Source organism: Cyprinodon tularosa, unplaced genomic scaffold, assembly GCF_016077235.1.
Source record: "Cyprinodon tularosa strain WSP-4 unplaced genomic scaffold, ASM1607723v1 ctg177, whole genome shotgun sequence".
In the NCBI taxonomy this organism is placed as follows: Eukaryota; Metazoa; Chordata; class Actinopteri; order Cyprinodontiformes; family Cyprinodontidae; genus Cyprinodon; species Cyprinodon tularosa.
The window spans coordinates 1178107-1195091 of NW_024038589.1; the positions used below are offsets into that span (position 1 = coordinate 1178107).

The 16985-nt window shown below is 43.5% G+C and overlaps 1 protein-coding gene across 2 annotated transcripts in view; it reads right to left on the minus strand.

Annotated features, from left to right (window-relative positions):
• The window catches only part of ptprz1b (protein tyrosine phosphatase receptor type Z1b), a 95447-nt gene that overhangs the window by 50219 nt on the left and 28243 nt on the right, over positions 1-16985 (minus strand). For both annotated transcript variants that reach the window (XM_038281935.1, XM_038281934.1), the window contains exon 2: positions 9212-9280. In XM_038281935.1, the coding sequence (XP_038137863.1) occupies positions 9212-9280 (69 nt within the window). The remainder of the gene's footprint in view (positions 1-9211; positions 9281-16985) is intronic.

Sequence of the window (16985 nt, forward strand, 5' to 3'; positions counted from 1 at the left end):
AGCCTGAAGTGACCCAAATCCAAAACCTGGATCTGATATTTTCATGGCAGTCAACACAGATCGGATTTTTTCCAATCCAACCCAGGCCACTTGGCTATGTGGTCCGGAATCCGACTGATCTTTTCAAATGCGACCTGTGTCTGAATGGCCAGGTCGGATTCATCTGACCTGAACGTCATTAATACCCGACGAAGGTCATTATTATGCGTCTTGCTACGCAGAAGCGGCAAGAAAAACAAAAAACCATGGGAGATGATAACGCGGAGAGCAGTATTTATGTTTAACCATATTAAAAAGATTGTGTTTTTATGGTTGGAAAAGACCGCTATCTGCGCGCTACCATCCATGTTTACTTCCGTAAACAGAGAGCAAGCTGGCCTGTGATGTCATTGTGTCCTCTACTGCACATGCGGGACACTTGCGTTGTATGAATGCAGTTCACACAGGAGATCACATACAAGTCGCATATATTTGGAAATATGAACGGCTATGTAAAAAAAAAAAAAAAGTCGGAGTTTGGAAAAAAATTGGAATTGAGCATCAAGGCCTGCAGTGTGAATGTAGCCTATCACAGGAAACCCTGGTTTAACAGTTCAGCCCATGTCCTGAGAATGAGGTAGGATCCAGCTGGTGGGCTGCCAACAAGATGCAGCAGGCATCGCCCAGAGTGTCCCGCACACTGCAGCCCTGGAGAACGGAGAACAAGCAGGAGTCCAAAGCCAGATCAGGCAAACAGGTCAGAACAGGCAAGCTCAGAGGTCCAGTAGTCAAAAGACACTTCAGGCAAACCATTCAGATGGGAACAGGCAAGCTCAGTGGTTGAGAGGCAGAACAGGTCAGGATCAGGAAATCAGAACCACTAAGGTACGCTAAAAACCATCTCACCACTGGCAGGACAGAACGAGAATAATCTGGCCCTGATAAGTGGATGCAAGCACCTTAAATAGAGGCAGGAGCAGGTGGATCAGAGGAGCAGTGATTAGAAACTGGACACATGCATGGAATGAATAATCAATCCAGTCATCATTGCTGAGATCATGACAATCCATAGTTAATATTGCTTCAGTTTTAATTATTGGAGCAATACAGATATGATTAACATCGGCCTATACCGATATTAATTAATATCTCACATCCCTGATAAGAATAAACCACGAAACCCACAATTAACTTCCAAATATACTGGCTAATTTCTAATGTTACACAAGTAGACATCAGTATCAGTGTCACTATTGAACAAATAATAGCTAAAAGCTGTTTTAATTCTATTATGTAAAAATAAAAACAAGTTTAAGGAAACAAAAACACAAAATAATAAGGAAAAGGTGTTTTTGTTTATTTTTGCAGTGTAGGTAGAAATTCTGTTTTCAGTTGAAGTGAGATATATGTAGTCATTTCAACCTGTTGCAGTAAATCCAAACAAACAACCATGGTTTGTTAGAGGCCAGTTCATTCTAAAGGCCTATAGGGATTTGGATGTATCCTGTCTTAAAAGTTCTCCAATGCCTCGTCTCTCAGTCCACTGGCCGTCTTTCTTTCATTCATCTCCCCTCATTCCCCCCTACTTCTGACCCAACTAGAATCGCTGTGCGCTGTGCCTCACAATGAAGTGGGCTTCTTTCAAATGTTAATGCTTTTACTCTCGGCTCAGAGCACAGCATAAGGCGAGAAAGAGAGCAGGACACAAAAACAAGCTTGTGTACACACACACACACACAAACACTCATAGCTACGGCTACAGTTACTGTACAGTGAATCTCATTGAACCACCACTCAGAGGATCTCGGTTGTGTTGATGAACTTCAGGACCCAAAGAAGAGAGTGCATATCCGCTTCACTTCTGCTGCTGACAGGTTATTCATTATTCAGCTCTGTATCGCACAAAAAACCCATTAGAATTTGACAAACAAGGTGAAGGTGGCAGACAAATTGATTGTGAAGCTACGACAAGGCGATGAGTGTGAGATGCTTGCTTTGTCACATAGATTTGCAGTAATAGGTTGAACCGCCACCTTAACGTGGTGGAGGGGTTTCAGTGCCTGGGTGATCCCAGAGGCTATGTTGTCGGGGGCTAAATGCCCCTGGAAGGGTCTCCCAAGGCAAACAGGCTCTGGGTGACAGGTCAGACGAAGAGCGGTTCAAAAACCCTTATGACGAGGACTCAAACGAGGCACGTGACGTCGCCCGGTACGGCGGAGCCGGGACCCCACCCTGGAGCCAGGCCTGGGGTTGGGGTTCGTCGGCGAGCGCCTGGTGGTCGGGTTCTTCCTCGCGGGACCCGGCCGGGCCCAGCCCGAAGGAGCGACGCGAGGCCATCCCCCAGTGGGCCCACCACCTGCAGGGGGAACCATGAGGGACCGGTGCAAAGAGGATTGGGCGGCAGCCAGAGGCGGAGACCTCGGCGACCTGATCCGCGGGCGCTTGAACTAGCTCTGGGGACGTGGAATGTCACCTCACTGGGGGGGAAGGAGCCCGAGCTTGTGCGGGAGGTGGAGCGATACCAGCTAGAAATAGTTGGGCTCTCCTCTACGCACAGCCAGGGCTCTGGAACCCAGCTCCTTGAGAGAGGCTGGACTCTCTTCTACTCTGGAGTTACCCGCGAGGAGAGGCGGAGGGCGGGGGTGGGGCTGCTTGTCTCCCCCCAGCTCAGCCGTCTCGTGTTGGAGTTCACCCCGGTAGACGAGAGGGTCGCCTCCCTTCGCCTTCGGGTTGGAGGGAGGACTCTGACAGTTGTTTCGGCCTATGGGCCGAACGGCAGTACGGAGTACCAGGCCTTCTTAGCATCCCTGGGGAGGGTGTTAGAAAGCGCCCCTCCCGGGGATTCCATCATTCTGCTGGGAGACTTCAACGCCCACGTGGGAAACGACAGTGACACCTGGAGGGGCGTGATCGGGAGGAACGGGCCCCCAGCTCTGAACCCGAGTGGTGTCTCATTATTGGACTTCTGTGCAAGTCACGGATTGTCCATAATGAACACCATGTTCAGGCATAAGGATGTCCATCGGTGCACTTGGCACCAGGACACCCTAGGCCGAAGGTCGATGATCGACTTTGTAGTCGTATCTTCTGATCTTCGGCCGCATGTCTTGGACACTCGGGTGAAGAGAGGGGCGGAGCTGTCCACCGACCACCACCTGGTGGTGAGTTGGATACGCTGGAAGAGGAGGAAGCCTGAAAGACTCGGCAGGCCCAAACGTGTAGTGAGGGTCTGCTGGGAACGTCTGGTGGAGCCCTCGGTCAGAGACGTGTTCAACTCCCACCTCCGGGAGAGCTTCTCTCAGGTTCCGAGGGAGGTTGGAGACATGGAGTCCGAATGGGCTGTGTTCTCTGCCTCTATTGTTGATGCGGCTGCCCGTAGCTGTGGCCGTAAGGTTTGCGGTGCCTGTCGTGGTGGCAATCCCCGAACCCGGTGGTGGACACCGATAGTAAGGGATGCCGTCAAGCTGAAGAAGGAGTCCTATCAAGCCTGGCTGGCTTGTGGGACTTCTGAAGCAGCAAGCAGGTACCGTGAGGCCAAGCGTGTCGCGGCCCGGGCGGATGCAGAGGCAAAATCTCGGGCCTGGGAGGAGTTTGGAGAGGCCATGGAAAAAGACTATCGGTTGGCCTCAAAGCGATTCTGGCAAACCGTCCGGCGCCTCCGGAGGGGAAAGCAGTGCTTCACTAACACTGTTTTTAGTGGGTGTGGGGAGCTGCTGACCTTGAAGGAGGATATTGTCGGGCGGTGGAAGGAATACTTTGAGGATCTCCTCAACCCGACAGACATGCCTTCCGTGGGGGAAGAAGAGACGAGGTGCTTGGGGCTGGGTTCGTCCATCACCCAGGCTGAAGTCACCGAGGTAGTCAAAAAACTCCACGGTGGCAAGGCTTCGGGGGTGGACGAGATCCGACCTGAGTATCTCAGAGCTCTGGATGTTGTCGGGCTGTCATGGTTGACACGTCTCTTCAACATCGCGTGGAGGTCGGGGACAGTTCCCCTGGATTGGCAGACTGGGGTGGTGGTTCCCCTCCACAAGAAGGGGGACCGGAGGGTGTGTTCCAACTATCGGGGAATCACACTTCTCAGCCTCCCCGGAAAGGCCTATGCCAGGGTGCTGGAGAGGAGAGTCCGGCTGATTGTCGAACCTCGGCTGCAGGAGGAGCAGTGTGGTTTTCGTCCTGGCCGTGGAACGGTGGACCAGCTCTACACCCTCTGTAGGGTGCTTGAGGGTTCATGGGAGTTTGCCCAACCAGTCCACATGTGTTTTGTGGACTTGGAGAAGGCATTCGACCGTGTCCCTCGTGCTGCCCTGTGGGGGGTGCTCCAGGAGTATGGAGTCAGGGGCCCTTTATTAGGGGCCATCCGTTCTCTGTACAAGCGGAGCAGGAGTCTGGTTCGCATTGCCGGCATTAAGTCGGACCTGTTCCCGGTGCATGTTGGACTCCGACAGGGCTGCCCTCTGTCACCGGTCCTGTTCATAACTTTTATGGACAGGATTTCTAGGTGCAGCCAAGGACCGGAGGGGGTCTGGTTTGGGGAACAGCGGATCTCGTCCCTGCTTTTTGCGGATGACGTAGTTCTGCTGGCTCCCTCCTGCCAAGACCTACAGCGTGCGCTGGGGCGGTTCGCAGCCGAGTGTGAAGCGGCCGGGATGAGAATCAGCTCCTCCAAATCCGAGGCCATGGTTCTCGACCGGAAAAAGGTGGCTTGTCCCCTTCGGGTTGGAGGGGAGTCCTTGCCTCAAGTGGAGGAGTTCAAGTATCTTGGAGTCCTGTTCACGAGTGAGGGAAGAATGGAGCGGGAGATCGATAGACGGATCGGTGCGGCTGCTGCAATAATGCGGACGCTGCACCGGTCTGTCCTGGTGAAGAGAGAGCTGAGCGAAAAGGCAAAGCTCTCAATTTACCGGTCGGTCTACGTTCCTACCCTCACCTATGGTCATGAAATTTGGATCATGACCGAAAGAACGAGATCCCGGATACAAGCGGCTGAAATGAGCTTTCTCCGCAGGGTGGCTGGGCTCTCCCTTAGAGATAGGGTGAGGAGCTCGGTCATTCGGGAGAGGCTCAGTGTAGAGCCGGTTCTCCTCCACATCGAGAGGAGTCAGTTGAGGTGGCTCGGACATCTTCTTCGGATGCCCCCTGGACGCCTCCCTCGGGAGGTGTTCCAGGCATGTCCCACCGGGAGGAGGCCCAGGGGACGACCCAGGACACGCTGGAGAGACTATGTCTCTCGGCTGGCCTGGGAGCGCCTAGGGCTTCCCCCAACAGAGCTGGAGGAGGTGTCTGCGGAGAGGGAAGTCTGGGAGTCTCTGCTTAGCCTGCTGCCCCCGCGACCCGGTTCCGGATAAAGCGGGAGACGACGAGTACGAGTACGAGTACGAGTACGAGTACGAGGTTGAAGAAGCATTGATGCACTGCCTTAGAAGCCAAGGTTGGGTCAATAATTTGGCTTAAAGACCATTAAACTTTACTCTAAATGACTTGTTTTCACGAAAGGAACAGGCTTTTGATCTGTTATAATTCTGTTTACTGTCCAATCATGCGCATTTTTTCATATTTCCCAGAGTGAAAATTATTATTTGGGGCTTATGTGATTTGGTTAAAACAAAAATAATTAATATGGTTAATATATGAAATGAACTGACAGACTTCGCTGGGGTGTGACCACATTAAATAAATAGGTGTGACTAATACTAAATACAACATTAATTAAAATCTGGACCTTGTACTTTTGGTTGTTTATGAATGATGGCTTCAACATGAACATAGCATTTCTGTTAACTGTTTGGATTATGATGTGCAATTCTGTTAAACACTATTAATACCTGCCTGTCTCATGGTTATTTAATATACATTATGAGGAGTTATCTAAAGCGTTTTTACCTAGATCTCTTCTCGGGAAGAAAAAACGAATGGGGAAGAAAAAACTTCAAACTTTTATTTATAGAACCAAATGAATTAAACACTTTCAACTTAGAACTAACATGATCTTCAATACAAAACATAGTTAAGGTGATGAATATGAGAGATTTCTTTCTAAATTATTCTGTGTCTGTATTCCAATAGTGTCTTCTACTTTTTATTTCCAAACCATCAACTTCTTTGCCTTTTGCTCTTGATATATTCAGCCAATTTGGGCAGATTTTGGTCAGATTACTGTGATAAATGTAAAATTGCTGTAGCTACATTGGTTTATACACTCACCGGCCACTTTATTAGGAACGCCTGTCCAACTGCTCGTTAACACTTAATTTCTAAGCAGCCAATCACATGGCGGCAACTCAGTGCATTTAGGCATGTAGACATGGTCAAGACAATCTCCTGCAGTTCAAACCGAGCATCAGTATGGGGAAGAAAGGTGATTTGAGTGACTTTGAACGTGGCATGATTGTTGGTGCCAAAAGGGCTGGTCTGAGTATTTCAGAAACTGCTGATCTACTGGGATTTTCACGCACAACCATCTCTAGGGTTTACAGAGAATGGTCCGAAAAAGAAAAAACATCCAGTGAGCGGCAGTTCTGTGGGCGGAAATGCCTTGTTGATGCCAGAGGTCAGAGGAGAATGGCCAGACTGGTTCGAGGTGATAGAAGGGCAACAGTGACTCAAATAACCACCCGTTACAACCAAGATGGGCAGAAGAGAATCTCTGAATGCACAGTACGTCGAACTTTGAGGCAGATGGGCTACAGCAGCAGAAGACCACACCGGGTGCCACTCCTTTCAGCTAAGAACAGGAAACTGAGGCTACAATTTGCACAAGCTCATCGAAATTGGACAATAGAAGATTGGAAAAACGTTGCCTGGTCTGATGAGTCTCAATTTCTGCTGCGACATTCGGATGGTAGGGTCAGAATTTGGCGTCTACAACATGAAAGCATGGATCCATCCTGCCTTGTATCAACGGTTCAGGCTGGTGGTGGTGGTGTCATGGTGTGGGGAATATTTTCTTGGCACTCTTTGGGCCCCTTGGTACCAATTGAGCATCGTTGCAACGCCACAGCCTACCTGAGTATTGTTGCTGACCATGTCCATCCCTTTATGACCACAATGTACCCAACTTCTGATGGCTACTTTCAGCAGGATAATGCACCATGTCATAAAGCTGGAATCATCTCAGACTGGTTTCTTGAACATGACAATGAGTTCACTGTACTCAAATGGCCTCCACAGTCACCAGATCTCAATCCAATAGAGCATCTTTGGGATATGGTGGAACGGGAGATTCGCATCATGGATGTGCAGCCGACAAATCTGCGGCAACTGTGTGATGCCATCATGTCAATATGGACCAAACTCCCTGAGGAATGCTTCCAGCACCTTGTTGAATCTATGCCACGAAGAATTGAGGCAGTTCTGAAGGCAAAAGGGGGTCCAACCCGTTACTAGCATGGGGTACCTAATAAAGTGGCCGGTGAGTGTATGTACTGGTCCTGCCCCGCTCTGGGTCAGCTCTGGACAGACGTTTCTGTACTATGTCCAGGTTGGCTGGAGTGGTGCTAACGCTTGGTCCCCTTCTGGCTCTTTGTGGGTTCAGTGGTGAGGGGTCGCCTTTACCAGCCTCTAAACGACAGGCACTGGCATTTTGCTCATTGTTACCAAGGCGTACAGTTCTCACCAGGAGGAAAGGTGCAGCTCCTCCAACTCACAAGCAGTGGCTATATGACCTCATGTCGTGCCTGAAACTGGAACGAATTAGATGCTCTGTTCAAAACTCAACTGGTAAATTTAAAGAAACATGGGGGCCCTTTCTTGACCCATTTCAGAACTTGTAATAATGATCCAGCTTAGTTAAGTTAATTTATTTTCTTAAAATGTTTTCCATATCTGTTATGGGTATGAATGAAGCTGTATTTTTCCCTTTTATTTCTGAGTTGACTCATTATGCTGTCAGTTCTCTTGCGACTGACCAATAGGAGCATGAACACACACAAAACATTTTTCAATTCAGGATAAAAATCCTGATTCAAGACCAAATATTTAGAGAAGAAAAAAAGTTTTGAGAAAGAAATCTATGTTTGACATTAAATGTTTTCACTCTGAATTCAGAAAAAAAAAATATTCGAGAGAAAAAGTAAAAAAAAAAAACTACTTTTGAGCAAGATTTCATATTTTATCTCTTATTTCTCTTTATCTCTTTAAAAAACAAAAAAAGCACATGCACCACCCTGTACCTGCTCTGTGAACGCCTATTAAACGCATGTGAGAGCGTGCACGAGCCCATTTCTCCTCATGCACGCTCTGTTTAAAAGTTGCTGTTTGCATCGCTCATACAAGCTTACTTTCCAAAAGAAGATTTGCATTTTTTTCCACTAGGACAGACTCACCACCGGTAAGTGAAAATGGGGACGAGTGCATAGGACAGTCTTAAGTTGACAATTAGGAGGACCACTTATTGTGATGATCCACCCGGAAAAAGAACATTCTCCACTATACCTTTCAGTCTCAAATAAGTTTTTGCTACCGTTGTGAATGTTTTTATATATTTGTTTTATTTTCCTCTTTCATATTGCTTTCTTTCATGAATTTAATTCAAAACACAGAAATATCTCCATAGATTCGTGCACAGATTACTGCAGTTAATTCCTAAAAATATTTTAGGGGGGGAAAAAAGCAAATATATTTAATTCTACACTTTAATACATAATAGTTACTGTTATTTCTTTATTTAATTTTGTTGTATTTTGAGTTAAAAATGCAAAATATTACCCAGCAGGTATAGATTTCCTTTAAAAGTCTATAGAGGTGTTTTGCTTTTAACTCACTTCTCATTGTATCTCAGTGTGACTAATCTAAAGGATTAAATATAAATGAACTGGTTTGCCATTATGATTTAATAGTTACTGTGAGATCCTTTGAAATCATGATACAGTTTAGCATGTTAGTGCTAACATGATCCTTAGAGGTGAAGGTTAATAACCCTAATAGCTGGTGTTTTAGCTCAGCTATGGCCTGCATGTCTTAGTAAAACTCTAATCTCCCCCTTAGGGCTCATTACTGCCCGTCTGCGTCCACTCTTTGTTTCTGTCTGATCGTAGCTTAACGCCACAGGGGCTCCCTGCTGAGTAATCTAAACTTATGGACCCATATGGTCCGAGGCAGATCAACGTTTACCAACTGGATAATACCTGCAATTCATCAGATATCCACACTGCTGTCCAACTGCTTTAGTGTTTCACTCCCATAAAGAATCATCTAGGATTACAAATTTTGAAACCATCAGAAAAGAACAGACCTGAGTAGGACCAGTTCATATCTTCAGGGATCTGCTCCACGCCTTGGGCCACCGGTTCCACTGCCAGAACTGTAAAGAAATCAAACAAAAATATGATAATTTTTAATTAATTTAAATAAATGATTTCTAGTAAATACAGCTAAATGCGTGCGGTGTAGATTTATCAGCATGTACGGAATGAATCGCTGGATCAATCACCCAGTGCTTTTCCACATTCTGATACAACGTTTGATCTCATAAAAAACATTTTTATTTATTATGCATCTTCAAATATGTTGGAAAAAAAAAAAACAATCATTTGTAGGTATGCCGAACGTTTAGCCTGTTTTAGTAGCAGGCATCCCCAAAGTCGGTCCTCGAGGGCCGCTGTCCTGCAGGTTTTAGAGGTTTTCTTGCTCCAGCACAGCTGATTTTAATTGAAAGCTGATTAAAAGGGTTTTGCTCTATTGCAATCATCATAATCAGCTGTGCTAAAGCAGGAAAAGCTCTTAAACCTGCAGGACAGTGGGGATGCCTCACATACTGGGAAAAAACAACCTATTATCATCCCCCAATATGGGATCTTGCAGGCAGTCTCACATATTGGAGGCAAGTGATGCATTTTGTCGCTGTGGTAAAAATATTGCAGATTAAGACATCTGGAATGGTATCCAGAAATGGGAGCATGATGTCTTTCGGTTTTTTACAGCAGGATTGTGCTGCATTAATGCAGATAATTGTATATAGGTCGACCATATATGCTATTAGTGATTAGCAGGGCCACATCTCTGGGTTTGAGCATAAAAAATATGAATTCCTGCCATTTTTAATGGAACTGAAGGCATAAAAGAGGAATACAGAAACAATACATGTTCCTCTTAGCTTTCTCTTAGAGAAGATGAAAGCTTGTTGGGAGTAAAGATTTAGGTCAGCTACAGTAACATCCCAACCACAACATGTGGCGCAGCTACAGTCGGAGTAATCCTATGGTTACAGTGTTAGCACTGCATCTGACAGCATTTATTTAACAGGCCAGTATAATCTTTGTTTTTATGGTTTATGGTCATTCAGGTCGCTACAGCTGAGCATCAGGATTGGGCTCTTTAGATTACAGTGAATCCGGTTGAACTGAATAGATTTTTAATTAGAAAATAAACCAGCTGATCATTTTATATTCCTTCTCAGCCAAGATTGTATGATCAGAGGAACATATTTTGTCTTTCGGAAACTAAACTCTGATTCATGCTGAAAGTTAACAGAACCATAGCTTAACAGATCCAACTATTTCAGATTAATTTATCAGCATCAAGAAAACTGAAATGAAGACAATCTGCTCTATTACTTTACATGAAAAAATGCAAAAGTTATTGACTTAATGTTCAACAAATCTTTTTGCCCTTTTTTCTTTTCTTTTTTTTTTTTTTAAGTTGTATTGTTTTCAATTTAAATTTAAAAAATACTTTATTAATCCCAAAGGGAAATTATACATTGCAGGAATTCATATGCCTTTTTTTTGTTTTGTTTGTTTTGTTTTTTTTACCAGGCGTTGTAGGTGTTGATAGCTGTAGGCAGGAATGATCTTCTGTAGTGGTCTGTCTTGCACCAGATCAGGTAAAGCCTCTGACTGAATCTTCTGAAGAGGATGATCACTGTAGTTAAAAATTTTCTTCACTTTATGAACAGAACAGAGCTGGCCTTGCTGAAATGTTTAAATCATTAGCTCTGATGCTGTAACTCCAGCAAAGGATGGAGGATGATATCAGACTCTCTACAACAGACTGATAGGAGATATGTAACATATTGCTGCAAACACTGAAGGATCTAAGCCTCCTCAGGAAGTACAATCTGCTCTGTCCCTTCTTGTAGATGGCTGAAAAGTAGCATCTCCAGTCTAGTTGGTTGTCCAAGTGAACACCAAGGTATTTATACTCCTCAACCTTTGAAAATGACAATAAATTAGCTTTTGTAGATGTTTATTAATAATCATGAGTTTTTATTCTTTAATCAAAAAGGGTAATTTAACAGTTTCGGCTCTAGGCTGGTTTTATTTCCCTGGACTGAATGGAAAAAAAAGGCACTTTGGAAGTAAAAGGTTGCAGAACTCTGAGCATTAAGGCCTTGATTCATCTCTATGTACCTGGGAACAAATGGGCTGGACTTCTAGAACAAGCACCTTATTTCCAGCTCCATTGAACAACCAGTCAATGGAGCTGACATGTTATAAATATATGACTTGAATTCTATTTGAGAAACTCAGGAGGAAACGCTTCCCTTCACTCTTTCACAGTAAGTTCTTCCAGTACCTGCATTAACGCCATGAAATGCCGTCTGTGAAAAGTAAAGAAGATTACCAAAATATGACAGCCGTGGCACTAAAGTCCCAAAAAGCGTTCCAAGATGAGAGCAGACACTAAAAAATTCAGAGATGGAGAAAAAATCAATTACAACTGCTGCCTTCTGATGGAACCTTTAGGTCATTCAGGTATGTTCACGTCTGAGGAAGTGACAAGCTGGTATTATGGGTCTAAGAGGCCCACATGGAAACAATCAGTCATCAGATGCAGTGGAGGGATAAAGTAATGGCTGGAATGAATGTCTGGAAAGTGAAAGGAAGAGAAGCCACAGCGTTCTGTGTTTGCAAGGGTGCAGCGAAAACTGAGAGGCCTTTATAGCTGCAGGTTGGCCATGCATAAAACCCAATGCTGAATCACTGCATTATTTCACCGAACATTATCCAGAGTGGACATTAAAAGGTTCAATACAGATAAACTGAGTTTATTAGAAAAAAAAACAAAGTTTTTCATATTTTCTTAGATAAGTCCAACATGGTCCACATAGTCCAGGATGCAGTTTGTGGTTGAAGCAGACACATTTAGGTAGTGAGTGTTTGGGGATCAATTTTCCAGCTTTTTCTTTATTCAAGCTGTTAATTTACCCCCAGTTAGGAGCCTTTTGTTCCTTCCCCCTGCACAGAGTAAAGTTAGAGGTTTGGCTTGAGTGATTTTTAATATGCAATGTACTGAATCACTAATATTAGCAGGATTAGCATTTAGCTTTATGGAACATTTCAGGATGAAAGTGATACCTCGGGGGCCACACCTTCTCTGAAGTCAATCATCATTCAAGATCTCCTTCATTTAGCTCCAGGCAATCAGCTCGGGGGCCACACCTTCTCCGAAGCCAATCATCATTCAAGATCTCCATCCAGCTTCTCTCTCCTACACACAAGTGAACTTTCCTCCTCCTCCTCTACGTCATCTTCTCCCTCATTCTCAGTCCCACTCATCCTCTGGCTTATTCCACCACCAGTGTCCAGGCCCCAGGGGAAAGACTACTCTAATCCTTTTGTAGGTCACTCATCTGAGCGTACGTTGATTCACAGCACTGAAGTCTTCAGCCGGGGCCCGAGCGCCAAAGAACTTATTTCATGTATGTCTTTATGCTTCTGTCTCCTTGAACCCCAGTCAGCCTCAGCTCACACTGTGCCTGGTTCTGCTGGAGGTTTCTTCCTGTTAAAAGGGAGTTTTCCTCTCCACTGTCGCTAAATGCATGCTCAGTGTGCGGCATTGCAGAGAGTCAGCAAATCCTTGCAATTAGTCAAATTCTTCAACATATTTCTATCTAAGGAAAACCAGCTGTGTTACTTGTATAAATAAATTGAATATTTTCTAATTGAAGCTTTTCTCTGTGTGAATCTCTCCAGGTAGAATTAAGAGTAACGTCTCAGTAATTGTTTTATTTTATCAAATTAATTTTAGATTTTATGTTTTAGAAGTATTTATTTTCTAATTTAATTTTATAAGAATGTTATTTTATAAATTGTAAGTTTTTTTATATTTTCTATTTTGCAGCATAAACTGTAGCAACAACATTTTTATAGGTGAAGAGTTGAGTTTTTGCATTGGGGTTGAAGTGAAGAGAATGTGATCTGTTAAACTAAATTTTTTAAAGAGAAATAAGAAAAAAAAATCCGAAATATAAAATATGGAAATATATTAATCAAATTTGAAAAACAAGAAAATTTTAATATAAAATCTAGAATTCAATTTTCGAAAAACAGAATTTGACAAAACAGCAAACTGACTCTCAAAACCTTTATATGATTAAGAAGTCTTTAAATATTTCATTTTTGGTTGCATTTTTTTTAAAACCAAAACTCCATCAACGAATCATGTTTTTATTTCTCAAATTTCCATTTACGAAACATATTCTTCACCTGAAACAAAAATGTAACAAAATTTATTTTAAAGAAAACCGATGGCACCATAATGCTCAGCAACCAGTATTTAGCCAGTGCTCAAAGATAACAAGTATTTCCCTCACAGTGGCAGGCTAATGGACTATAACCAAAGGAAAAACTCAAATGTGTCACAAAGTTTGATTTTAAGTTTTGCGAACTCCAAAAAAACCCTCCCCATCAACACTCTCTATTATTTATAGTTCTCTAGATGTTCAAAGTCTCTGCAGGTAGTTCTTCCCCAGGGTCTGCTCTCAGTGGGATGTATCTAGAAACTTCCTTAGGGCCCCCATGAGGCGCCTCACCGTCTGTTAATGCCGAGGGTGGGTTATTTTTTTCTATAAAACAGAAAATCACGTTTTAATTATGTGGGAATTATGTAGGGTCAGAAACCCTATGGAGGAAAATCATCTCAGATTTTTTATCCAGGTTTCTACTCTTCAGGTCATGATCTCATGACAAAGTTGGTACTAAAGACCAAATATTAGGTCTTTTTTTTCTTTTCTCAACCAGAGTATCATCAGAACTCTAGTTGTCAAGTTAAATTCATCCATATCCTTCTCTTTTCTACCATCACTTACTGTATAAACGCTCTACATGAGGACAACTGATCCCCGACCAGAGGAAGCAATCAGAGTTTTTCATGGCATTAGACTTGCAAAAAATGTCTTTCATCGCATTTACAGCCGAAGGTGCCAAATACAAAACAAGAGATGTAAAGATCAGAGCAAGCATAACCTTGTGGTGCTTTTAAATGTACATGTGTACATATGGAAACCATTTACATACATCACCAGAAACGCCTTTCTCGAATCTTACCAAACTCAGCAAGAGTTATGATCGTAGGTTGTTAGATGGACATAAGACTCATTGATCAGACCAAAACATTAAAAGGGACTTTTTCCACTTGAGATAGGAATTGCCTGACCTGCAATTAGAGTCAATATGAAAGTTGAACATATTTAAATGATCACTATGGGAATGGCCTTGATGGAGATTCAGGCTCCGATTTTAAAACATGAAAAACATTTCTACAATAAAATACCATTTATCTAAATGTTGACTTTTTTTTTTAAATCAAGAGTAGTGATGCATCACATGAAAGGCACAGCTGAGGCCAGTGGCAGTTTTTAGTCTGCCATGGACCAAACGGGCAGCCAACTGGGGGGAATTTTTTTCCATAATTCTTATGTTCTGATCACACTGAACGGAAAACCTGTGAAACATTTGCCAGTTTCATCTGCTTTTTCTTGCCTTGCATTTCGCTAGAAATTCACCTGGTAAACAAGAGCAATTCATAAAGTGGGAGAAAGGCTCCACTGCGTCATTGAGTCTGCTGGTTGTCAGTTTCACCTCAACATGGCACACAGAGATTTTAGGAAGGGGTTTGCAGGGCTGTATGGAAAGCCAAGCAAAGTTGGCAGCGTCGCTTGGACCAGCAGATTTTCTAGAGATTTTCCCAGTTGAGGAATCCGGGGGGTATGGTCTGATCACCACTGCTTCCAACGTAAGGTTGAAAGCTCAAACAGGAGCAGCAGGGAAATCAGAGCAAGAACCTCAGAGAGTGAGAACCAGAAGAGGACAGACAGAGGTTGTAGAAGCCTGGTGGGGAACCAGAGCAGGGCAGAGGTTGGACGGGGCTAACTCTGGGGGCTGACAGCAGGACATAGAAGGAGGACAGCGGTACGGTAGTTTGGAAAAGTTTGCTGAGCAAAATCCACCAGAGTGTGGAAGGCAGCAGCTGTCTGTTTGCACTGGAGACAAGGGAAGACAGCAAACAGTTCTTCAAGGCACCTGCAAACATCTAAAGAGCAACTTCATCTAATTAACACTCCAATTTGATGAAAAAAAAGCTTGTTTCCACTGTGCTCCTTCACCCTACATCCCTTCTAGTCCTGGATTTTTGTTTTTTTGTGAAACAAAATTTTCAGATTTCAACTCCTGCATTTTCACCTGTTGTACTTCTCAGGTGAAGCTGCTCTCACTTTGCCGTTTTCACCAAAAACGTGCCATATATCCCCTCAGAATAGCGACCATCACCTTTCTCCGCCTCGCAAAGGTCCCTCTACAGTCATTTCTTCATCTGGTCGTGAAATTCACATTCAGATATGAGCTAATTTTAGCCTAGTTCATACAACATTCCAAATATAACATTAAAGGAAGAAAATGGTACAATTTTAAGACGTGGGAATTCCGAAAAAAGCCAATTCAAGACGGTTTACTTTCTCCAGAATTCTGACTTGAGTAATATTTGCTTTCATGTGAAGGTTAAACAACGTTGATTCTCAAAAAAAAATGTTAGCAGTTAGAACTAAGGCTTGATTGTTGTGAAGCTGATGAAGATTTTACAGGTTCATTGCTGTATAAACCAATTTCCATGCACAATAAATACTGACCCGCCTCCCACATAATGGTAAATGGTCTAATTTCAGCTCCATAAAGTTGATTAATGTAGACAAGTTGAAACATCTAAACAAATTTAAATATTTCTGAATCTTAAAAAAATGTCTCCTTACACACCAAGCATCAATATAACCCATCTGTCTTCACATAATACAGACTACATTTCTTTCAGGTTGCAGCAAATAGAAACAACTAGGTGAAAGTAACCCTATACAGCAGCTGCCACTAGTGACAGATCCTCAACATCCGGCTCACGTAAAACATGACACCTGTTGGCTTTAGAGTCAACCAACACACACTCCTACAGGCGCACACCCTCAGAGGCCAGACGATAACTTATATAGCCTTCAGCTGCGTGGAGCGTCAGCTGGATAAATGACTACACTTGACCTCTCTCACAGTTACCGTCTCTCACTTTATCCCGCTCTGTCTGCTGCGGGCCCCTTCAGTCGGCGCCGACACCTGTGTGATTTACAATATTCTAGTCACCTTTCTCTTCATTGAAATGAGTATGTCTCACAGATAGTAAATAAAGATTCAATTTGACAGAAACTTTCCACTCCACAGGTAATATAGGTAATCGCTAAAGAAGCAGGTTGTTTAGAAAATGCTTTATCCAAATTTATAACTGGAAAGAAAGTTGAGTGGAAGGAAAAGATGTAGCAGCTGGGACTGAATTTTTTATTAGAGAATAAAAACCCCCTCACAAAATGACGTCAGTGTAATTTAGCTGCCATACATCAAAGGACTCAGCAAAATAAAGAGAAATTAAGAGAAAAGATGCCCTACCACAGCAAACAGTAGAATCATTTTATATTATTTTATTAATGCCATAAGTCGGAGGTCTTCAACAGGGGTCCGCGACCCAGAGGTACTGCATGGGGGTCGCAAAAGTTTTGGTTGATAAGACTTAATTTTTTATTTTTATTATTTTATTTTTTATATTCCCCCGTGCAATTTTTTCCACTAATTGAAATTTGTTTAAATCCACATTAACATGAATTCAACACACTGAAGTAAACAGATAAATGGAGGCAGAAGATTTCTTTCAGTCATCGATGCACACATTCAGTGACACACAGGAGCTCTTTCAAGCTGGGCACCGTTTCATTCACAACACCTGTCCCATCAACCAGGAACCAGAATAAGAAATAC